The following is a 25,678-nucleotide window of genomic DNA, read 5'->3' as shown; positions in this document are numbered from 1 at the left end:
ACGTTTTCCCCGACAGACACGAGTCTTCGAAATAGGTTCTAAATCTGGGCTATTATGATATATTGCCTTTAGTGAGTGATTCGATATCTTTAAGGACGGCGATGGAGAGCACAGATGGAACAGTGATCGATAAACAATTAAAATCAGAACAGTTTTGCTGGAGGCGCTGGTATTAGAAAGTGCGACTGCAAATCTGATGGGTATTGATTTTGACCGTGACATATCTTGTAAACCTTAAAAACTGGAGCAAAGGATTATTGCATTGTGACAGCGATTGGGGAGCTAACTTATTGTATAGAACAAAAAGCTGCATGGCTTTATTTGCACAGTCAGGACGTATCCATCATGTTAAGTGAGTTCAATAGAAATGATTGGTTTTACTGCTATTTCTAAACCGTTATGACTGCTTCTGTAGAGCTCAAGTAGGCAATAGTCTCACTGGTGCCTTCCTTGCTTTTGCTGCACCATAGCCATAATTAAGCCCTCCCAAGGGTTTTTTTGTTTGTGAGTTTGTAACATTCACATGATTCTCTCCTTTCAAAATATGCTGCATATGTTCTTGCCAAGGTGTTGAGAGCCTGCACTCCAAACTATCCCCCTCGCCCTACAGTTGTAAAACAATTACAGCGCATGAACATATTAAATGATATTTTCCACCCACACAAAACTGTTTTTCTTTTCTTCTAACAGCTGAGAGACATTAATTCATTGAATTTCTCTGTAACATGGTGACCCCCCGTCCTTTTGCAAGGCGAATGCAAATGTACATAATTTAATTTGCATGGATTCGCACATTGAAATAAAGAGGCAGAAAGAGTAGCTCTGCTTCTGCACAGCTACCCGCTCTCCTGATTTGTACCCACCATACCTAGCACTCTTACTATAAAGGGTGTTTTTTGGGGGTCCTTATTCACCAATGGTATTTGTCTGCCTGACACACTAAATTGTGAACACTATAACTGCCTTAACCCTTCTCCTAACCTCCTGTAGACCATTTTTGGAACAAACTCTTTCTCTCTCTCTCTCTCTCTCTCTCTCTCTCGATCGACAGATAGAAAGATATTTATTTAACCTGATGAAATCCATGACAACGAGGACCTTTAGTGTGTGTGTGTGTGTGTGTGCTAATTATCTTGATCTTGTTTTCCTCCTTGAGGTAATTAACCCATGACTGGATTGTGCGCTTTGATTAATGTCCTAAAACCCATCAGTTTCTCTTTCGTTTATGGCCTCAACAATGTGGCGGGCTAATTACTGGCTTCTAACTGCACAGCACAGGCTGAGTTGAATTTAAACAGAGGTTTCAATACAGCATAATCCTGATTAACACCGTGGTGGTTCTTTCAGCGTTGAGCGTAGCAGAGCTGGGATCCTAGAGGCAGAAAATCCAAAACCAAAAAAAAAAAACCCAAAGAATTAGCGAATCCTCCCAGAGACAGGAACGAACAATGCACACACAGACTGGAGTCACAGAGGCAGCTAGAGAACGCAACACAGAGGATTCAGACTCATGGGAAAGAGATGTGCTCCAGGAGGTGGTGTCAATTAATGCCTGTCGCTTATGATATATTAAAATTATATTTCAAAGACACATACTGTGGCGTCTGTTTTAATGATCTAAACCATGGGGTGTTCTTTCACGTTCCAGGAGGGCCAATCCACTCTGTGTTTAACAGGTTAAAATATATAATTAACTACTTCAGGGTCTTTTGCAGCCTCTCTGATTAAAAAAAATTGTAATGTATTTGAGTATATATATATATACATTCCAATTTTTTAACGTTCACAGATTCAAATCCTCAATTCAATTAGTATAGAGCTGTGCTGTTATCTAATTAAAACACAATAATACAGTGAGGAACCGAATATATAAATTATGCACAATTGATTTAAAAACTGGAATCACAATCCAGGTTTTGCTGTTCTTCCACTTCAGTTGCATTATTGAATGTACTTCCACCACCATGACTGGGGAAAAATACATGCTGTGAATGTATGGAGTTTGAGCCTCAAAATAACAGAATTGTGTGCTCTTGCATGTAATAAATATTAGTAAAGAGTAGCTACAGTGTAATTACATGCACAGGCACTTAATTTACCTGTGTATCCTAAAACTGCAATACACACACACATATGCAGTCTCGCATATAGAAGCACCTTCCAACTGAGCCCCTATACCAGCCCTCTATCACAGCCAGACAGACTTCATGTCTCGCTTAGTTGCTTATTTTCTAGCGACACATTTAATTTCAAATCTGTTTACATAGGTGAAGAAACATGTATACACAGTTAAATTGCTATAAACATATATGGTGTACAACAAGACTTTTTTTATATGGTTATATGTAAACATATGTACACACAAATTGGGTATGTTTTAAAACATGAAATGTTTTATTGTATATCGTTTTTGTTCTTTAAATAAAAACATATCCTGAAATTTAAAAAAAAAACACAACTGTCTTATTTCAAAATGTCCTGTAAACAAATGGTATTATTATTATTATTATTATTATTATTATTATTATTATTATTAAAGTTGCGTCCCCTTTTCGGGTGCGCGGTTTGGTTCTTTTCCGATTTCTTTATAACTTCTTGCGCCTCGTATCGGTCTTCTGTAATGATAAGTGGGTCAGGTGGGTAACCATGGAGATGATTTCGCACGGAGGTAGGCTTTGCCAGATTAACACAGTCGCACTCCCTATCTCTCCCATCCACAAGGAAACTCGCTCTTGGATTTAACCAGGCTCTTTTTCTTTTGCACCCTCTCTGATTAAAAAAAGATGGTATTTTCCGTAAAGATAACAAATATAACATTGTAACCACATTCTCCCCTTTGCGATAACTACATTTGCTACCGGTAAGTCTTAGTTTTAAAAAAAAAAAATTAAATGTTTTTTCATGTGCTAGTAATAAAATAAAATAAGTGCATGTATTATTATATTTATTAGCAAAAACAAAACCATTGCAATGTCTGTTGGATGGTGTTATTTTTTCACCGTTGCACGTTTTTTGTTTTTTTGTGTTGTAGTGCCGTATGCACATTGATATTCTGCAGCAGGAATGGTTCATTGGTATTCCTGCTAGAACGCGGTTGCTGTGTGCGGGGCTAAAATTGCGTTTTTGACATGACTGCAGAACGAATTGGAAATAAGTACACGTTATGATGTTATAATTAAAACCTGTTGTCATGAGCTGTAGCATTTTGCGCAACTGTTGCGTTATGCAGTTTTTAAGCAGATGCTAGCAATAGGTTGGATATACTCTGTGCAGGAGTGAAAAGCACCCGGCTTTTCTAATACTGCACCGCAATAAGCACAAATGCTTTGTAGTCATTTTATTTATTTATTTATTTATTTATTTATTTATTTGCTTGGCTTTGTAAATACAATGACAATGTGCCCAATTTTACAGAATCTCATCGCATATATATATATATATATATATATATATATATATATATATATAGAGAGAGAGAGAGAGAGAGAGAGAGAGAGAGAGAGAGAGAGAGAGAGAATGTTTTGGCACATTTGGAGACGTAGCAAGTGTTGTATTTTCTTTTTCACACACACATATATATATATATATATATATATGTATATATATATATATATATATATATATGTATATATATATGTATATGTGTATATATATATGTATATATATATATATATATATATATATATATATATATATATATATATATATATATATAATATATCAGTACAAATTTATCCTAATTCCATCTGATAAACAAATATAAATGCAAATAATACAGCCTGCCGCCTTTACTGCACATGTCAATATGTCTGTTTAGATTATTTAACACATTTTATTCATATATTTAGATATTTTTGTAAATAGGTGATACATTATTAATACACGTATCCTATGTTGTACATGTTTTTACCACGTTTACAGATATTTGACATTAAAAAGAATATAATTAGTGCTATTATAATAGTATAATAGCAGATAACAGTGTACTCCAGATTATGTCTGGAGTACATATAAAATTAACAAACCACTTTCTGTTTCTTTTTATTTTTCTCCGTGGGTAAATATTTTCAGCAGATTGTGGGCTGTTTTTAATTTAAATTGTATTTTTTTTAAACTGCCCACCATTTTATTTCATGACAAACTGAATTATGCTTGTGCATAATTTAACTATTATAAAAAAAAAACAAAAAAAAACCCCTGCAGATTTCTTTGTTTTGAAATGCACAAGTTTTACTGCCACAAGTAGCTGACACAGACAGCCCTGTAAGCAGAACCCATACTGAGCCGGGAACTCCTTATTTAGCCCTATCTGCAAGTTTTAAAGGGATGCACAACTGCTTAATCATCTAAGTAGATAGCTATTGAAAAATTGCTAACCGCACAACCCCTAACCCTAATCTTACCCCAACCACCGTTGTGCTGCATTACCTTGTTTGGAAATGGCTGTGATACCCGAGAGAGATAAGTTAATACTTACCAGAAGCACATGTTTATTTAATGTGACATGATCTCGATAGAGATGTTTTTCTGCACATTCCCCATGCTCTGTCTTATTCTTAACAGTGTCCCACTGTCGTTTTTATTATGATTATTTATCCTGTGGTAACAGTTTTCTGCATTCTTCCATTTCTTTATGCCTTCTGCACACTGTTAGTTTATTTCCTTCAATGGTAGATTTAGCCGTAGCGACTCAACCCATCTTATCTTAGCTCAACTTCACAGGTTAATATACCTAAGTACAGTTTATAATCTAGTCTTACACTTAATTACCAAGTGCCTAGGAGAAGGTCCTGTGTTGGTTGATCAGCATTTAGATACAGTGCCCCTATGGCATGGTCTAGCCTAGACCAGAGTATAAGGGATATGGATCAGATGAATAACCCAGATGCATCAGCTACATGTAGAAGAAACATGAATTTAAATGAGTAGGTCGAAGCGTAAATGTTTTTGTATAATCATGTTTTTAGTGTTTTTTTTTTTTATGTGTATAATTACTGCTGCCTACCACTGGTCATCTTGCCTGGACACCCTTGTAAACAAGGCCTTGGTCTCAATGGGTTTATTCCTGGTTAAGGAATGAACAAATAAAATATATATATATACTCCCACCCCTTTAAATCCTGCCCATGACTACATCAGTGTGTGGTTCTGATTGCATCAATAGGAAGGTAAATATATATAGTTTAAAAACAGGATTGGAAAAACGTGATTTTTAAGTGGCATTGGTATTTAAATAATAAATAAATAAAGATGTGTCCTTCGTAAGTTATGAACAGCATGCGCATGTTTGTGAAAGGGCAGAAACTTAAACGCAAGGCCTGTGAGCTGAACACAAGAAAGATTCATGAAAGTTTAATATAGAGTGGCTTACAGTACACGAGGCATTCTGTTCAATGAGATTTAACATTTCCTCCTGTCTAAGTGCAACTCAATTAAAAACCGACAGGGCAGGTATTTGATAGAGCCCACTTTTCTAATTCAGGCATTCAGTTGATGCTGTTACATTACAGCTTTGTGGCATTTAAACCCAATAAACCCCATGTATCCTAATTGACATATCACTGCAATAATACTCCCCATGTTGGTAATTGCCAGTTTTATAAACACAGTGTTATTGGAAGTGATCGCGGATTCTGTGTTGGTAATAATGGTTACGTTTCAGTGTAATCAATTGGACGTGGCTGCTGAATGACCGCAAGCAGTGTGAACTTCTCAAGGTGAATGATTGTTTCTTATTTAAGTCTCATTCAACCCCCCCCCCCCCCCCCCCCCCCCCGCAGCTTAATCAGCCTGATCTTTAAATGTGACCCCCTAAAGGGTAAAACCTGAGGTTGGGTCACTGGCGGAAATAATTGACATTGTCTAAGCGCATTAAAGGCAGCTGTTTTTTATTGAACATAATAAAGGTCGATTTTAGAAAATATAATGTAGTTGACTTCTGTATTGTTTTGATTGATTTAGAAATCTCGGAATAGAGACAGTTGTATGCCAGTTTGCAGGGCCCTGGACTGATTGCACACTTCCTTTGAATATGTAAAGATATTGATGCACAACAGAGCTTTGTGTAAATAAATCACAGTACAAACCTGTATGGAGGATAGAAGTTACTCTTGTGAAAGCAAAATCAGTTCAGAAAAATATGGAAGCGAACTAGCAACATTGTGGTCTGCATCAAAAAAATCAAACACTGGACTGTGTTCATTTGGAAAGTAACAGTTTCTGGAAGGATTTCAAAGAACACTTTAGATAATTGCATTGAAAACCAAGATGTTTAACAGACCATATGTGAGTCACTTAGAGTAGTTGTGTCTGTATGTAAAATGCCTGACAGGGATCTAGCTTAATGATGTAGCCTTTAGTCCAGCCTTGTATCTGTTGAGCAATGGTCTGTCTTATACATTTTATATCTGCAGTGCTTTCCAGTGCACACAAATTACAGGTCTCATAGACTTTAGAAAGTGCGATTCTATGCACATCAAACTGAAACACACATTTTAAAATGGAATAGTTTATCTGAGACCCGTGCTGTTAATGGCTCTCCACCACCCGGACTGGATAGCCCTGATTTCTTGGGGTTTTAAACAGTGTCGTTGTTATGCAGACCCTCGCTTGATTAGTTGACTGCTTTGTTTGCTGGCACAGGCAGCAGGCGAGCACTCGTATTTATCAGCGATATGGAACATGGCAGGAGTCAGCACCTCTCCTTGTTCAATCTATCAGGCCTCTGGCAACCCAGTTCCAAACAGCAGTGTGCTGTTGAACTGTACATATTTAGAAAGGGGCTTCATTTAACCTCTTCCACAGTGATTACCCAGAATTGCTGTTTCCCTGCCAGTGTGGGAGGTTTATTTTTAGCAATTTAGCATTTGAACAAGCAGGCCTTTAATCATCAGTGGTGTTAAAAAAAAGCTTTTGCTGGCAAAAGAGGGAAAGAAAGAAAGAAAGAAAGAAAGAAAGAAAGAAAGAAGAGTTCAGAATGAATGTGTAAAATTGCTGGTAGAAATAATTACAAATGTATTTTGTGTGCCTTGACAAGGCTTTCTCGTCATGTGCTTGTTGTATTTATTGATTGATTGTTTTTTTTCAGAATGTTGTCTTACGTGTGTGCTTCATAATTGTGACACAGTTTGGTTCTGCAGATATAGTGCATGTATATAACCATACAGAGTGATTAGTAGGGAGACTGTATATACTGTATATGTCAAGGCAATACACTATATACTGTATTAACCACCAGATTGCTGTGACACTCTTTGCACAGTGGTTAAACCGCTTGCTTGACAACGGTGAAGGTTTTTGAGCGGGGATGTTAAATTCACAAAGGCAGAACTGTCTGCAGCAACCATAGCAAAAGGAAAGCTTCATTTGATCACTGTTTCGTTGGTGTCTAAAGCGATCCCCTTCTTCATTCGCGCTCGTTTTCCGATGCCTCGCGTGATTTCTGTGCTGTGTGCTTCTCAATGACTGGGGTATTAAAGCACTGCTGGAATAGACTGCCGTTCCTGCAAGACTGGAGGACGGACACGACTGGATTGATGGCACAGAGCTTCCTGCCCTCAGCTGGGTTCTGGAAGTCTGGAAGTCATCACTGCCAGAGCTACTATTAGTGAAGATGCATGGATGCCCCCTTCCACAACAGGGCTTGGTTGAGGCTGACATGTTCATGGCTATCTGCACATCCCCCACATTCTCCATCCTTGCACGACATTGTTTTACTGTAGATGACGATTTATTAAGCTGTTAAGGCTGTTCACAAATAATCAATCGCAATGTGTTTACATGTTTAACGTGCTTGTCTCAGACTGTCAGTTTTTTTGTGCATTATTTCAGGAGGGGATATTTATCTCATTTTCATGGTCTTCCCAGGGGGCAGGATGTAGGAAGTAATCATTTAATTAAATACACCATTTCCCACTTTATAAACCACATGCATTTGCAGAGATAATCACTTTTAACTGATTTTCTAAAAAGCAACTCTTTTAATATGTGCTTATTACTGGTAAATGATAACATGTTATGCATAATTGTTTTTAATCCCCGTAGCATCATTTTGGCCATAATTGTCATGTTGTGATGAGCCATTTGCTCAGCATATTTGTGTTTTATTAATGGTGTTCTTCATCTCCGCTTTCAGGTGAATAATGGAAAATATTAGAACTCATTATCTGTCAAAAATGCTAACAGTAGTAATTCAGGGACACGGTAACAGCAATTTAAAATACTAGAAAGTCAAAATATTTGCATTTTCAGCCGTGCTTTTAGTTCTGTACTTTTGCTTGAGTAATTTTACCCGAAAAGCATTTTCTGGGACTGAGTAATTCTATCACTGCTAATATGAATAAGATGCAATGCAAATATCTAATTCTATACCGCCCTGCTCGGAAGCTTGTTTGAAACGGTAACCATTGTTCGGTTTCCTTCTTTAACCCAGAGCATCAAATCCTATTAGAATAATACTGTCACTAATTCAAATATAACTATGTACAGTATGAACTAAAATATTTCCCAATATATTCATGTGAATTAAGCATCATTTTTAATTAATGTTCATTCATCATGACTAATTAATGTTAGTGGTAGGTTTAAATATGAATCATGTTTACTTAATTTATATTCAATACAAAATCATATGTTATACGTAATTACATTTGAATTACAGACTTAAAAAGCGTTACCAAATAATGAAATTATAAAAAGCCTTCTTTTTTGTGTATTTTTTTCGTGGTCTACCAAGATGGAGCCCTAGCTTTCTGCAACTTAAAAGACCAGAGCTTTTAGTTATTTTGCCTGTTCTTCTCCATACCGTCTCAGCTTCAAGGAAATCTTTTTTTTGGAGTGATGGACACACCCTTGCACCCCCCCCCCCCCCCCCCCCCCCCAAAAGAAAAAGAACATCAGCGACCGTTCTAAACGTTAACTGTAACAGCCAAGGCTGCCATTGAGTATTGTAGACAACGTTTCTAATGTTTAACACTTGGTTGACGGTTGAAGTTTTAAACCTTTTAGCCTTTTAGTTCTGTCTCTTTTTAGCAGTCTGTTTGCCTGCCTGTCGGAGCCAATCTTTCTAAATCCCCACGGGTGTGGGGTGTGAAGTGTGAAGGTTAGCTCTTTTGATGTGTCTTCAAAGGCGTGCCATGCTGAGACCCCCCTAAGGACAGACAGTAGAAAGCTGCCACTGACCTTCTCCAGACACACTGAAGTACCAGGAGTGCTGGGACGCAAGCATTTAGAGAACCTGTTCTATTTATTGTGCGCCCCTCCCCTCCACCACCTTTAAAAGAAAAACAACCTGGAGTTGTATACTATACAAGCTCCTAACCTTACTAGAGGCTAGTGGGACTATTGGTACTGCGATGTAGCAACTCTACTAAGGATGGTAGCTCATAAGGCGTACAAGGCTTTAAAATCATTTTCCTTTGCACTTTAGACTACATGGCATGAATAACCAGGTAATAACATTGTAATAACTATGCATCACCAGCAGCCCATGTTATTACATTGCAACTACTGTGTTATTACATGCACACATGTTGCTTGATGTAATTATATAGACATGCAGTGGTACAGGCCATTTTCATGACATTGCATAGCTATTCCATAAGTGAGATGGAAGAGGAGGAACCATTGGTAACCCAGTTATTATCGTGTTATTACATGGTTACGTATCTAATTACCTCATTAGAAGAATGTATTTCATGCAGGTTCTTTGTGATTCATAATAATTTTGTTTGTGACAGTCATTTAAAGCTGAAAAGGATCAGGATCAGAATCTGTGGTCTCTTTCTCTTCCTGTAGATGACTGTCCATTAAGACATGCTGCGAGGGGGTGTCACGTGCTACGTAATTAAATCGTTTAATTAAATGCTGATGCCCTTCATTGAATTACATGCGTAACATGCGAGAAGCACACTGTGTACTTCTGTTAAGGACATGCTGTACAGTCATTCAGAGGAAGTGTAAGATAAGCACAGAGTAAGCCATGCCCTCGGGGGTATTTGATTTAGTGTCGTTCCTCCCGAGGGATATATGGAGCGTGTAATGATCCACAACAACACCAATCTCTCTGCTTCCCCGCACTGGCAATGCTAAGAGATCTTGTATAAGACTTGGATGAGTACACCCGGCTATTTTGTAAGCTGTGTGTTGGGTCAGGTTGTCACGTTTATTGATCAGTGTTTTATTTGCTAATTTTATCAGGCAGGTCAATACTGCTTGTGTTTCTGTTGAATCCCTCTGCGTCTCATTATGACTGTGTCACTTTTCATTGCTTTGTTCCTTTGCTCCTCTGAAACTGTGTGACAGGTGAGTCACGCGGTTTCACGTTGGCTCAGTAACGGACGCGTGTGCACTAGCAAAGTCTTAATACCTGCTTCTATAAAAAGGATCGTAGCTCAGCCCTGCTATTTGTCTGCCACTGACACCTGTCTCATTTTGAACTCCAAGCTGTTTCCATTGTATTGCTTTGGAACTTCTTGATGTTGTGCATACAGGCAAAAGCTCACCTCAGACCTGAGCAATACTGACAGTGTTGTGTAACAACGTAAGGCTCTGTGCAAAATGTATTTCAAACTGTTTTCAAATCTTAGATCATTTCAGCATGAATAAGCTCTTCTGTTGTGTTCATTTTATTTGGGCATTGCGGATTCGCAAATCCAGTTCCCTCCAGGAATGGGAGTGGGAACAGATGATTGGGTTTTGTCTGTGTTAGTTTTTTTTCTCAAGGGTGTTGTAAGAAGGAGAAAGAGGAGACGAAACAACCTTTAAATTGGTTTATTTTCTGTTCTTCATGTAGTAACTTCATTAAAGTGAATCACGCCTGCAAGTGAAAAACAATTAACTCCAGAATTAACCGCCAAGGTCATTGGAACTTTTTTTTAGAAAATTAAAAGTACATTAGAACAAATTCTGATAGACTTTAGTGCTTTGGAAAGATTCTAGATTGAAACAAATATACATGGAATGCTGTATCAGGGGCAGCATGGTTTTCAACCCGGTATTAGTCTCATTTTCTATTCATGTCATCACCAATGTGGCCTCAATACAGCTCAATACAGCTGTGGCCTCCATACAGCATGGATGATAACTCTGATACTTTATACCTGTACCAAGTCTCTCTCTATACATTATACCCCTTAGCAAGTGTAATTCACTTTAAATGCTTCTGATCCATGCTAGGGCTGGACGAGAGCCAGGCTCACTGCTCAGTCCCAGCTCATTTTAATAATATGCTGCCTTGACTGGACTGCTAGTGCTGGATTGAAATCAGACCCCTTTCTAATCGGTTTCCCCCCAGGTCCTGCTCTCTGTTAAAAGAGTTGCTAAGGGAGAGAACAGTAATTAATTTGAGATCAGAAACAGCTTTAATATTAGCGGCATATACTGGAAATTTACTGCAATGCGATCTGGGTAGATTCATTATTAATATATCAATTAGAGCTATTTAGGAACTGCAGTGCTAACGAACGCTTTTCATTTTGGAAGCTGCCTGGTGCATCATGGTGCTGGTGTGGCAGTACGCTGGTACTGACCTTTCCCCATGGTACTGCAATAGGTTAACAATGTGTATGGGTTCATATATGTCACTATTTGCTCTGTGCTTACTGTAAGCTTGCATTGCTGTTAGCTATGTGGCAGCTAGCTGTTCAGTGTACTGAACAATACACAGTTTGACAAGCTGCACAATCTTAACAACTTACAAGAGCCCTCCAATCCTAAGAGATCTTGGAGGGAGTAGATAATCATATGCAGAAAGAAACCTTCTATAAAGCATCAGATCTAAGAGATGCATCGCTTCTAAACATCCAAGGATAATTATGAATTCAGATATTTCAAGATTCTTTTAATCCACATTAGAGAGATTGATATTTTGTAATATCTAAGGAATAATATTACAATAATAATGATTAATACGTGACGCAATCTAAATCTAAATAAATGACCTGTAAAATATTCAGCTAACATTGAATGACCCAGATTTGATGTAAAAAGTTTTGAGATATCTAGGGCTCTCATCATTAAACTTTAAGGACAGTTTTTAAGAATAATCTTCAAAAACTGAGCATTCAGTATAAACTTGAAAAAGCTAAAAAAAAAAAAAAGGTTAAATGAACTGCAAACCTGGTTTATCACAAAAAAAAATATTTAAAAAACAGTCCTTATCAAAACATTACAGAAAACTATAAAGTGAATGGGTCTCGTAGTTCAGTAAGGCTAGATAATAACATTTTTGCAGATGATATGTTAGTGTAACTATACGCTGTACATTTTGATATTAAAACATGTCTGAATAATTTGCCACTGTATACATATATATGCACAATCATGTGTGTGTATGTATGAATGCATCTGTTAAAAGTATGTCTTACAATTAACTGTACAATTGTGTGTGGTTTGCAATGTAGCTCCAAACTCCTTCCGTTCACATCTAACCATGAGCAATGGCGTATGTCATGCACCCTTGAAGGTGCCAGCCGCTGCTTAATCTTAATATTATTAAACTAGAGAAAGAGAAGAAGAATACCCTGGCACTTGGTTTCAGACAGCAATTTAATAAAGTTTGAAATGAGTGCTTTTGATCTCTCTCGGCCCACCGTCTCCATGTCTGTGCCCCGGAGACAGGGAAATAAAACAACATTGTCCTTTCAGCTTCAATCACTGGCATGGCCCGCAATGAAGAGACTTCTCACCTTCTTCAAGCTTGGTGTGTTGGACAGAATGACACAGCTCTGAAATGAGGTTCCTGGGAAGATCGTAAAGCCTGGAAAGCTAATTTAATGATTTCATGAAGCTTGCTTGGGTCCTTCCGTGGCAAAAATCGATTGCCTGAAGAAACGTGCTGCTGTAAAACAAACCAGTGCATTTACATACGGAGGGTCATCTTGTGCTGTACACAACTTTGTAGAATTTGTATACAAGCAGCAGTTTATTGGATTATAATCAACTGCAATCCGAAAGGCCTGTAGGAGTCTATGACAGAAAGCTTGGAGCCTCATAGTGACTTCTAAAAAGTACTGAATAATAAAACTATGATAACCGTGCACAATTATTTAATGCCAAAAAGAATAGAATGAAAGAAAGAATATAAAGAAAGAAAGTTAGTTAGTTAGTGAAATCCTCCGCCTTTAACCCTATGCTGCTTCTCTGTCCTGGCAGGTCCCTCTTCGCAGTCCCAGATGTTTAACGGGGAGATGAGGAGCAGCGCGGTGCTCTCCGCAGCGGAGGCACGCAATGTGATGCGCAGCTCCAGTATCAGCGGGGAGATGTACAACATGGAGAAGAGCAACGGGAGCCCGCCCGACGCGGCCGGTATCTCCACCAATAAGAAGAGGCGCTCCAGCCTGGGCGCCAAGATGGTGGCCATCGTGGGGCTGTCCCAGTGGAGCAAGAGCACGCTGCAGCTCAACCAGGCCGGTAAGGATCGTTGTGTACAGAGCTGCAGCTGGGAATCACATGGTTTACCTGCAGAAGAGGGGGTGAAATAAAAAGGGCTGGTTAGCACAATGATAACAACTTCTTCTTCTTGGTCTTCATCATACTATAATGACAAGATGCTGTATATATTTGCATTATAAATTATTAGCAGTGTTACTGTAAGCGTTTGAATACACTCTGCCTCACTGTATGATGAACCAAATATGATTTAAAAACGAGCAGCAGTAACATGAGTCCATTGAGCATATCAAGCAGTGCATTATAAAAACGATTCATTTTCTAATAAAACACTGCAAGGACTGAGTAACATAGCAAATAGTAACCCAATAGAAACCCTATGAAGAGTTAACTGCTAGCAGACTCAATGGAAATGCATTCAGGACCATGGACAGCGACAGTGCTGTGAAGTCTTAAAGAAACAACGGGTTATAAAACACAGCAAACCAGCTGCCTTACAAGGCAGCATTATCACCCTATGCAACTCTGTCTGTGCTATTTATAGACAGAGGTTCTGCATTTATGACCATAAAACCTTTTGTTTTTCTGAATAAATCATTTTGTTGTTGTTGAATTTTCCTTTCCATACGGAAATTATAACAGTAATGAACTATAATTTAATATGCTTTGATGTGCTTGTACCATGGCACACCACAGTGCAGGTTCATCAACTTTAGTAATTTATACCCTGCAATGTCATAATCCTGTAGTAAGCAATACAGGGCTCTGTTCATCTATTTAAAGAATGTTTTTTCAAGATCTTTTTTTTATGAGACTGTTTTAGACTATTGATGTTTTCATTCACAACAATCAGTAAAGAATAGTTTCGTAAAACAAACTGTCAATGCTGCTTTTTATTATTGGGTATTGGGAAAAGACTCAGTTTGGTTGATCGCTCTTATCTGGAGAAAACATCACCCCCTCAATGTTGTTTAGAACTACAGTGCCAATAAGTGTAAGTTCTGGTAAAGGTTGCAGTCTTTTTAGTTTTTTGTTTACAAGAAGAATATGTCTACAAATATGCTATGGTTATTTGTTTCTATAGTTTTACTTTGTGAGATGTTTGTTCGAAATTGAAGTGCATTCTCAAAATAATATTTTAATTTATCCCTGAAAACCGTTGCTACCCCCTCACCCCCGGACCTTGGCCCCCCACTTTCAGAAAGGCTCTGGCTCGTTCAAGAGTGTGTGTTATGAATGGTGTGTTATATGCATGAGGGTGTTGTTTTGTTAATATTCCATTAATCCCAGAGTGGCATCCTCAGAATTGCAGCTGGAAACTCATCTCTGTTTTGTATGTAATGTATTCTAAGATCACTTTACTACATATAATAGACCTTTTGAAAGCACTGGCAGTTCTTAGAAAAATGAATCACGGATAAAACTGGCTGCTCTCTTTGGGGAAAAAAACAACTATATGAGCAACAAATGAAGAGGGAGACAAGGGCAGGCTGCCTGGCTCCTGATACAATTAGCTTAACCTCACCTGTGCTTAATGTGACAGTGCCTAGTTTCAGAGGTTTCTTGAATGACCACGCAACCCCCTCAATTAGGAAATTCAGGAAAATCTCGATCTGTGCAATACACAGTTGATTTGGAGATCACTCCATGGCTACCTCAGAGAGGAGCCTGCCACCTGGAGGGTGTTATGTCCATGTCCAGCATTTTTTAATTCCTTCAGCCCAGCCAGGATCCCCTCATCTTGCTCTGTGGCCACAGAAGTCATCCAGGTGGCAGATTGCTGTTGTTTTGAGACCTTCCCCAGCAACACTGTAGTGGAAGTATATCGAGCTCCCACAAAGAACCAGCGAGCAATGACTTCCACGTGATCCCAAAGGCAGTAATGTGACATGATTCCCTCGCAGAGGCCTGATAAGTGTGGAGGTCAATCTAATGTCCTGTCCGCGGCTCCCTGCCAGACAGCCTCCTCATCAGCCCCGAAACAGAAGTCTCTCCTGTTGAGTCGCAGGTTATATTTATCCTCTTTAGGGGGGAGTGTCGTCCTTTACCAGGGGCACATTCTATCTCGCACCGCATTGCAATTTTCTCTAACTGCTCTGCAATCATCCTCACGAGTCACAGTTAGCAGTGGCTCCATTGTGTGAGTCCCCTCCATGCATCAGTTTCTGTTCCTATGATTGCTGATATATTGTAAAGCTCTTTTTAACAGTATACCTCACCCAGTACAGCATGTGAGGGGCTTGGACTGAGATATTTGAAAGGAATGACGAATAAAGCACACTTTCCTGTATTCTGAGCAGTTTTCACAGCATGAAGCCATCAGCACAAGTATATCCTGAGTTGCCTTAAAATTGCTTAAATTGGAGATGAAGTTGTGTCAGAATAACTAAACCCTCTGGGCTGCAGTATCACTGACCAGCTAGGATTTTAGAACTCTTGTCATTTAAAAAAAAAAAAAAGTTTACAAAGTTTGACTTTTCAAGTACTTGCACTGCTGGTTATATTCATTAACAAAATGAGTAAAAAAAAAAAAATAGTAAATGTAATGACATTTTATGGAGTTGATATAATAAACATGGAGCCTTTGAGGCCATTTTTGTTATTAAACATGTAAAAACTATTTTAAAACCTGTATCTCAAGTCAAAAACTGAAACAATAAGGAAACGGTAAAATAATTAAAAGACACGTAGAAAATAAAAATGCTCTGTTGGTCCTTTGAAAAAATGTAGCGACAAGATCAGGAGTCTAATAATAACAGCTTATACTAAAGAAACACCTTTCCTTTTTTAGAACACTCTGTCTTTCAAGATCAAAGACCTCTTCTTTTAGACTGGAAATTAGAAAAATAAGGACTGGAAACTGACAGCATTAAATAAAAAAAAATATAGTTTTTATCACTTGTTACATTCCTTCAGCCTCCCCTTTTTCTTAAGGCAGTGAGATTTTTAGTGCATCTCTTTCCAAATTAGACAGGGACAGGTCAGGCTGAGGTAATCTGTATCTCTGCAGGGAGCTCAGATGTCCTTAGTTACAGTTACTATGCTTGATAGAATCTTGCCATCACCGCTCTAGCCAATTAAAAGAAAGCGCCTTTAAAAAAAAAAAATTGTATAAACTTCTCATCATCTCCATTAAAAATGTAAATGCAATAAGGGCTTCTATGTATGTTTTTTTAAAATCTGAAACAGCATTATATCTGATTCCTTTTTACTTGAATAAACTGATCGTGAGCCTATGAAGCAGGGCTAAGGCCCTTCACTTGTAAGTATTGTATGTGACTTTTCTGTTGTAAGTAAAGTCTGTTTATTTTGGATAAGTTTGGCAGGTATGGGGTTAAAATCCCATCCCTGCCAAATCCAAGGGCAGAATGTGGCCAGGTGTTGACAATTGATTGATTGGATGGTTGTCAATCAGCCCTGGCCACATGGTTTGTAAGAGGAGCCTGATTCTGAGTTGGATGCTTTAGGGAAAGGACTGGGAGCAGCAGGGTGTTCTTCGTGGCACTGTGCGAGCTGGGAGTTTTGTCTTTGTTTAAATCATTAATAAAAGTGTGTGTGAAGCACCGAACTGCAATCGTCCTCCTCTCTCTGCTGTTCCTGCTGCTAGCCAGCCTTGAAACCCCTTTGATGTATGAGTGGTTAGCCCTGCTGCCTTAGCTGAGAATGCTTTTATTTTATAAAGGACATTTCGTACAGGGGTGACAAGCAAGGTTTTAAAATCACTAGCCACTGTACATAAATGCATACGATACAGAAAGACCCAGGGTATAAATTAGTGGGTATGTTCAAGCAAGTGTCTGTCCTGGTTGAATTTATTTGGATTGTGGGTCACTCTGAATAAGTGTGGCATGAGTCGTGAAGGCATGTTTACAGGAACTGGTTTGAACTGGGAAAGAATTCAACGGGTGATCATTTATCCGAGCACACTCTGATAAAACCTGTCTGTAATGTCACAGCTAGCAAACACACCAGAAAAAAAGCAATCAGACCAATCCTTTGCTGTTCCATTCCTGCTGTTCTCCGATGTGCAGACATAAATTAATACAGTTTTATTGAAATGATTCTGATAATGGGCATCAGCATATTTCTTTGACCTTTTGTTCAGAGAGAAGGGAGAAGGCAGCAGCATGTTGTTCTGTTTCCCTGGCTGCCAGGGACTGGCGCACGCACTGAAGCAGTTGGGGGGGGGGGGGGGGGGCTCATAGCGGCTGGCAGAGACGTTTCCATAGCAACCCAGGAACAAAATATAAAATAGAAAGAAAGAACAGGAAGGCGGCAACACAGAAGAGACGGAGCAGACATGATGTAGGAGTGATCGGCCCCTTTTAGCAAACCAGCCCCAGACACCAAAATGTAAAAGCACAGCCTGCAAAAACTAAAGAAAAAAACTTTTGGATCACAGTGTTTTGCACCCTGGTGTGCAGTTGAATTTCTGTGAGTGGCACTGATGCCTACAAAACCCTTGTGCTCTCTTTCTCCCGTAGACCACTCTTCCTCCCCTATCATCCAGCCAGGCCATTCCGGTTCATCTTCCTTAACTATTTGCAATAACTCCCTGAATAACTCCTACAAACATAATCAAATCTCAGACACTGGGACCGATAGGCATTTAAACATGCACGTTAAAACAACTGTACTCTGCGTTGGACAAACGTTTACGGCAGTACGCCATTGTAAAAATACAGCAAAGTGCAGTAAAGCATGGTAAAAGGGTAGCAGGAACATGACAGAGCGCAGACGAGCAGCATAGCAAAAATTAAATTGCAACTTTTACATAGCGGAGAGCTGCCCTAGAACCCCAGCCCTTTTCCTGCCAAGCCTCAGGATATCAGACAGAAAGATACAACATCTTGTTATTGATCCTCCAATTAGTCTCCATGACTGTCAGGGTCCTGTCTCTGCTGCCTCTCCTTGCTTTCAGGTGTCTCCTGAGAGTGCTGAAGCATTGAGGGTCAAGCTGCAGACACACCGGTATTATAGATATGTGTCATTTCAATAATGCATACTGTTCTCCAACAGAGGTGTGCAGTTTATTTTTTAAAATGCCATTCTCTGTAAACTAGCCCTTTGTAACATCAATGCCTTGATCATTACAAATATAGTTACTGAAGTACTGTGCATATTTAGCATGACCATACAAACCATCAGCATACCACTCTGATATGTGTGTGATTTACTTTCTATATGCATGGCAGGCTGTGCCACCTGGCAGACCCCCTGAATTGGCTACTAGATGCCGATATTAAAGAGTGACAGGACAGGGTTAATTATTGACCCCCCTGTTTTCCCAGGATTATTGGTATTTTATTAGATCAGTCAGTATCAGTGCAGCTGTCAGTGAAACCTGTGCTTTGCTCCTTTGTGAGCGTGCTGGTTTACCCAGCACACTGCATTGATCAGCTGTCAGTTCTGTTCATCACAGCTCAAGCTGCAGTGTTGGTTCAGTTTGACATGTTGCTGGATAACAAAAGCATAACAGTGTGACTCTATCTTACAGCACTTACAGTGAGTGTCTGGCATCCAGCAGCATGCAGCTTGGTTTCCAGCTCTGACAAGTTTAGAGGAGATAGAAAAAAAAAAATTGGATACCGTCCGTAGGGGTCCTGCTGCATTGCAGAAGAAATTGCCATGGCAACAGATGAAGAAAGATGCTGTTGAAACCTGAGGTTAAACTGGGAAGAAACAGCTGTTTTTGCAGCCTGCTCGACGGTGTGCTGTAGTGATCTAATAGGTGGCAATTAGAGGGCTAACCAATGTTTTCAAACCCAGTTTATTATCAGCACTATCAACAGTATCTCTGGTCCCCCTTTCCTTCTGTTGAAAAGCTTTCGATTCTCTGCTTGTATTGAAGATATTTCAAAGACAGAAGAAGCTGTAGGAGGTGTCACTGCTTCCTGGTACTCAATCCTTTCCTGCTGTCTTGCTGTAATCTGATCATGTGACTGATTGGATACCAGGAAGAACAGGGGGAATTTGTTTTGCTGCACAGAGCTACTGTAAAAAAGAAAAACGAAGAACTAACAGGTCTTCTAATAATAGTAAAAAGGAATACTTTTAGAAGAATTCCATTTTAGAACCTTGGTGAGCACTCCTTTATGTCCTTCTCAGTTCTTTCTTTGTGGCGAGGGGCAGACATAATGTGAACAGGTTCTCAAAGCTATTAGCAAGAGCTACCCAGTAATGGAAAGGCCTGGCCAGATGCAGATTTCAGGAAGGGGCCCCTGGCAGCCCTAGGCAGGGATTTCTACAAGTAGAGTGCATGGCAATGAAGGTGTGGTGGCTAAACCCTTCGCACTGTTAGCGCATTAGAAAACCTTGAATCTGGTGTCATACATTTCAAATGTTATCCCTTATTCTTTAATGTCCCCTTCTTCTGTGTCATTCTCATAGTGGTCTTGGAATCACTCCAACACGGTGTGCTTTGACTACAAGGCTGTGTTTTAAGATGCACTGCCTACAGAGCCATGTAACACAGGCTTGATAAAGAGTCTTTAGAGAAGAGCCGTTTTGACTGGGGAGAACAAAGGTGCTTGTAAAGCACACAATGTTTAGTTTTGTTTATACTCTGAGTATAGTTTTGTATACTTTTACTTCATGAGATGTATGTTCAAAATAAATGGCTACACCCTCACCCCCCTATGCCCCCCCAGGCTACACCTTCACCCTCCCCATGCTCCCCCCCGGGCTACACCCTCACCCACCCCCTACTTTTTGAAAGGTTCCAGCACCGTTGATCTCAACCCAGACTGAGTTTAATTATTGGCAGATATTCTGGGAAGCGCTGCGCTGTGAGTGGAATTTTAATAACGGAGATATTTCTGGAGACGAGAGCTGAAAGGCACAGAGAGAGAGAGAGGGAAAGAGAGAGATAGAAAGAGACTGAGAGAGAGAGATCTGATCTTTTATATGATCTGTGTTTTTATATGTTTGGGAGCATTTATATAACTGTTTACATTTTTTATTGATTGTACAAAAATTTCAGGATGTTTCAGACAAACACCCTTGTTCAGCTGAAACATCCTGAATGAAATAATATGATGGGGCACTTTGTAAGCTCTGTTTCTCTGGTGGTTGGAGACACAGCAGACCAGTAAAACCCAGCCCCCTCTAGTGTGTCATTGCTAATATATATTCCACAATTGTGTCTTTGATTGGGTAGTCTCTGTAAGTCGCCTTGGATAAAGGCATCTGCTAAATAAACAAATAATAATAAACAGTATACAAGAGCTGCCTGTTGTACAAGCAATATTAGTGTAATGAATCCAGATTTTGAAAAGCAATTCAGTCTATCACGACCAATCTGCAGCAGCGAACTACCAGCCATGCTTAACATGTCTAAGAACAACGTTCCCTTTCCCCAGTATAAAAGAACCAGTTTCTCTAGAAGCAGTAATGTGATGGATTTGTAACTGTGCTTATTAGCTTGTTAGCATTCTAAGAGGCTGCGTTCTGTTTCCGTGATCAAAGCTCCTATTAATAACGTGCTCGTAACGCAGTCCAGTGCATTGCCATGACAATGTACTGATAGAGCTGCCAGAAAGACACACGGAAACAAAGGTGGACGGAGGGTGGGTGGATGAAGATCTATTTATAAAATCTGCAGCCGAGAATATCTTGAGTTAGTCACAGAGCTACTCGGGAACGTCTTGACCAGGTTTACATAAACAATGCGAAGTCTAGCGAACGAAAGAGGAGCTGAATAATTCACAGGTGCACAACGAGTCATGTGGTGCAGAGTGTGTTTTTAGTCGTGTATTCTGGGTTTCATTTTCATTCTGCTAGTGTACCCTTGAATTTTTGGTGTAAATTGGGGGGCTGTACAAGTAATGAGGAGGTTATGCATTTACTTAAGCCTATACATCTATGTGGAGAGCTGTGTTCTCAAACATCAATACTTAGAAAACAAATGTGGCTTCGCACGGCTGCAGAATGCAACAGCAGAGTCAGAGTGAACCGGTGACTGCTGACGGACTGACATCTGCTTACTCCTGAATATTTCATCAAAACCGAACAGTTGGAACCGGGCTTCAAAGGTATATTTAACATTTTTAATGGAAGAGACTGATTTCAAAAAGACCCAGCCGTGATCTAAGGGCTCGGAGAGTTGTTTTCCTTCCACTGTCACCCCCGGATGGACGTTCATTTGAAAGAGCAATTAGGAAGAGGTGTTGGGGTTGGGGGAAGGGGCATTGGGAATGTGCGGTCGCTTTTCACCGCTCCAGGTTCTACCTCACTAGGAGACACGAGTTTGGAGGTCTCAAATTACAAACAAATTGTATATATATATATACACATATATTTCTATTCAGGTGTCCTAGTATTGTTTCAAGAAATTTCACGGCTCAGGCCTCAAACAACTCAACGGGCCCCTATTCACAAACGTGTCCCTTGTCCGCTGCTGTGAAAATAAAACCCCCTCTCCATCACTTCTGTTGTTAATATGTACTACCCCAGGGGTCTCCAGCCCTGCTCCTGGAGAGCTGAAGGGTCTTCTGGTTTTCGTTTCAGCCGAGCTCTCAATTACTTAATTGAACCAATTATTGGTTTAATTAGACAAGATTAACATGAGATCCAGATCTTTAGCCATTGATGGTGTAAAGACATCTATACAAGCTGCAGGATTGGGGCTCTCCAGGACCAGGGTTGGAGACCCCTGTACTACACTGACATGCACAAGAAGTTGTGTACCATTTTGAAATCCATTATTTCGACTACGAAAACTAAAGTGCAGAAGTTGACAGCCAAACTCAATGGGGTGGAATCAACGCTTCTGTGCGCTCGTCAATCTGATTGAAGCCCCAGCCCAATTCCAGCTCCAAACTGGATTACTGTGCATGCAGAGTTTAGAGAGGGTTTGGGATTCCTGAAATAGGAAGCGTGGATCCCATTAGATTTGGCATGTGTGAACAGCGGTCGAGAATACCTCTTTCAAAAGGGTTATGGACATTGACGCGACGTGCTGATGAAGGAATGGGTAAGTAGTGCCTGATCATACCCTGTGGTGGTATTGACCCCCTGCTCTCCCCGTACAGACGGAGGCACAAAGAAGCTCCGCAGCAACATCCGCAGGAGCACGGAGACGGGCATCGCCGTGGAGATGAGGAGCCGAGTCACCCGGCAAGGCAGCAGGGAGTCGACTGACGGCAGCACCAACAGCAACAGCTCGGAGGGCACGTGAGTGCTCACTGACCCTCAATGCTCTTCTGGAGCCGGTCTGCAATCTGGTTTGAATAATATAAATGAGTAGATCTTGGCTCCGACTTCTTATCTGTTAGCGTGCATGTCCATGAGAGCAGGGAATTAAGTTTACCGGAGAGCAGGATGTAGTGAAGTCACCCGAACCTCTGCACAGAACGTTAGATTTTTATTAGATTTTTTTATCGGTAAGGATATACCTCAGCATAGCATCTTGAGATTATGAGAAAAGTCCTGGTGACCCACTTTTCATCTGTCCTCTGATGATTAGGCTGTATCTTCAGACCGTTTTCCCTGAATTCGATGAACACTACAATTACATTATTTTAGGTTGTTAGTACACATACTGTAAATTTGCAATAAACAACATCTGTGCACTTTTTAAAAGCTACAGTAAAGTGTTATTAATGCCCCTTTGATTTAGCATTTGCCCGCTAGCGGTGTTGATGTTTTGCTTTGTAAACCTGTGATGCTTGTACATATAGAACTATCCATAGCTGGTAGTCCTGACTCACTGTGTGTCTCTGGATGCCTCCCAGGTTCATATTCCCTACAACACGCCTGGGAGCGGAGAGCCAGTTCAGTGACTTCCTGGACGGTCTCGGCCCCGCCCAGATCGTCGGCCGACAGACGTTAGCCACGTATCCAATGGGTGAGTTGTGACACTTTTAGTGCTGTAGATTTACTCGTTTTGTTGTTTGGTTAATTAAATTGTACGGTATATGCTCTGAGCTGCACTTGGTTGTAAGAATTATGCATTTAGCTTGCTGCTTATTGCTGGTGTCCTTCAGTACACCTCCATATGTTTACTGGAAACAGCATTGCAATGCTAGGGAATGGAAATTTTGATCTAAAACAGATCAAATCAGATTTATGCTTTGCAGTTCAATGTATTTGTTTTACATTTTTGGTACTGTCAGTCTGGTTAGTTTTCTCCCTCTCTTTTAGCATTATTTGAATAAAATGTAGTAGTATCTAGCGCCCTCTGCTGTTTCATATCAAGCTTGCATCGTCCAAATGTGTTTTACAAGCTAGGAAATATATTGCAAAGTAAATGGATGCCATCCTGCCAGTAAGCTAACATTTCAAGAGATTCACGTGCCTTTCAATTACAGAGTTTTAAAAGCAATAACTGTACACAGTAGTTAAAATGCAAGCTGGACTATATTGCAGCATGAGCCAGTAGCTTCAGGAATTGTTCATCACCAGACTGCGATACAAATTTTAAAAAGTGTGATGGTTGTCCTGTCTCTAGGCGATGTCCATGTTGGGATGGTGGACAGGAATGGACAGCTGGAGGTGGAGGTCATTCAGGCCCGCGGTCTCACCCCGAAACCAGGCTCCAAATCAATTCCAGGTGAGCCAACGCTGCTTCCTGTTTGTATAGCCTTTAAAAACGATGTAGAGTAGGCTGTAAATCTGCGTTTAATAGATTAAACACTCTGTGCAGATAGTCGTTTACTGTTTAAACCATCATACATATCTGAAATAAAAAAATAGACTTGATATAGTATACATAATAAAAAAGTAGACTATCTAAGTAATTAATTTGTGAATGCATTTAATTTGGTTTATTTTGTATAAGGACATTATGATTAACTGTAACCTAGCAACTGGCAACTGGTTCTCATTCTTGTGTGGGAGCTGGGGAAGAAAGTTACATGGAAGGAGCCTCAGAAGAAGAAGGAGGCATTCAAATCAAAGTTTTTCTTTCTAGTGTAAACAGGAAAAACGATAGCGTTAAAATAATTATCATGTCGAGCTCGTCAGTGTTTTAATGCTGCGGTCCTCGTTCTCTGTTATTAATAAGCATGAGTCCTGTAGAAGATAAGTGTCTACATTAAAGAAGGCAGATTGTCAGAATGTTTCTCTACTGCACTGAGACTTCGTTGACATACTGACCCATATTGAACTGCTGTCTTGTCTCCCAGCTGCCTATGTCAAGGTGTATGTGCTGGAGAACGGAGCCTGTTTGGTGAAGAAGAAAACCAAGCTGGCCAAGAAAACCCTGGACCCCGTCTACCAGCAGACTCTTCAGTTTGACGAGAGTCCTCAAGGAAAAGTGTTACAGGTGAGCTCCTTTTACCTGTTTTCCATCGGAACAAAAAACTGCAAACGTGCAGGCTTTTTAATTATATATATATATATATATATATATATACAGTATATATATATATATAGGTTTGAAAGGACATATAGCTATAGTGTACACAAAAGGTTTAAATTTATTTCAAGACATTTCGACCAAAAGCCCTTTATATATATGAATCTTCTTTGTTACTGCTAAAACTCTTTATTTTTTTTCAATTCCTCTCCCTCTCCCTCTCCCTCTCCCTCTCCGTCCTGTCCAGGTGATTGTGTGGGGGGATTACGGCCGGATGGACCACAAGTGCTTCATGGGGATGGCTCAGATCCTGCTGGAAGAGCTGGACCTGTCCAGCATGGTGAGTGGCTGGTACAAGCTGTTCCCCACCTCCTCCCTGGCTGACTCCACCATCGGGCCCCTGACCCGCCGCCTGTCCCAGTCCTCCCTGGAGAGCTCTACCAGCCCCTCCTGCACCTAGAGACCCTCGCGGGGGGCCGAATCGGGGGGGCCACTGTGCAGACCACCTCCTCCAGGGGAGAGAGGATCTCTGCTCAACCAACGCCAACCACAACAGAAACAGTGTGTCTGACTGTATGTGGCTCTTTTCTCTATGTTTGTGTCCATGTATATATAAAGCACAATGGGTCTCATCTCAATCTGAAGCGCAGAACCCAAGGCAACAGATGCTTTATATATACTGCATATATATATATATATATATATATATATATATATATATATATATTTACAGTATGCATATACATATACATATCTATTTTTGTATATAGTGTTTATTCAGTATATAAATCTATATATATGTGCTCTCTATATATAGTTTTTTATATACTGTATATGGTAAATATGTATATGAGCTATATGCATGTATATGTAAAAAAAACATTGGAAAAGAATTACATGGATTTACACCAAAGCAGAAGTATAGCTGGTTTTTAAAAAGGGGGCTTGACAATGGTTTTGAAGCTGCCCATGCTAATGTTTAAAAGAGGA

General features: G+C 39.9%; 1 protein-coding gene across 2 annotated transcripts in view; it reads left to right on the top strand.

Annotated features, from left to right (window-relative positions):
• LOC131701476 (regulating synaptic membrane exocytosis protein 3-like) overlaps nt 1-25,678 on the top strand; it is a 33,645-nt gene extending 7,967 nt beyond the window's left edge. Inside the window, exons 1-7 of one of the 2 annotated variants that reach the window (XM_058999353.1) lie at nt 2,684-2,860; nt 13,153-13,410; nt 22,422-22,563; nt 23,124-23,236; nt 23,840-23,941; nt 24,516-24,655; nt 24,936-25,395. In XM_058999353.1, the coding sequence (XP_058855336.1) occupies nt 13,173-13,410; nt 22,422-22,563; nt 23,124-23,236; nt 23,840-23,941; nt 24,516-24,655; nt 24,936-25,148 (948 nt within the window). In that variant the 5' untranslated portion in view covers nt 2,684-2,860; nt 13,153-13,172 and the 3' untranslated portion in view covers nt 25,149-25,395. Of the gene's footprint in view, nt 1-2,683; nt 2,861-13,152; nt 13,411-22,421; nt 22,564-23,123; nt 23,237-23,839; nt 23,942-24,515; nt 24,656-24,935 lie in introns of those variants that run through there. The other variant, XM_058999354.1, reaches the window with a different exon arrangement.

Source organism: Acipenser ruthenus, chromosome 25 (assembly GCF_902713425.1).
Source record: "Acipenser ruthenus chromosome 25, fAciRut3.2 maternal haplotype, whole genome shotgun sequence".
Taxonomy (NCBI): Eukaryota; Metazoa; Chordata; class Actinopteri; order Acipenseriformes; family Acipenseridae; genus Acipenser; species Acipenser ruthenus.
This window is presented reverse-complemented; position numbering and strand designations above follow the sequence as displayed.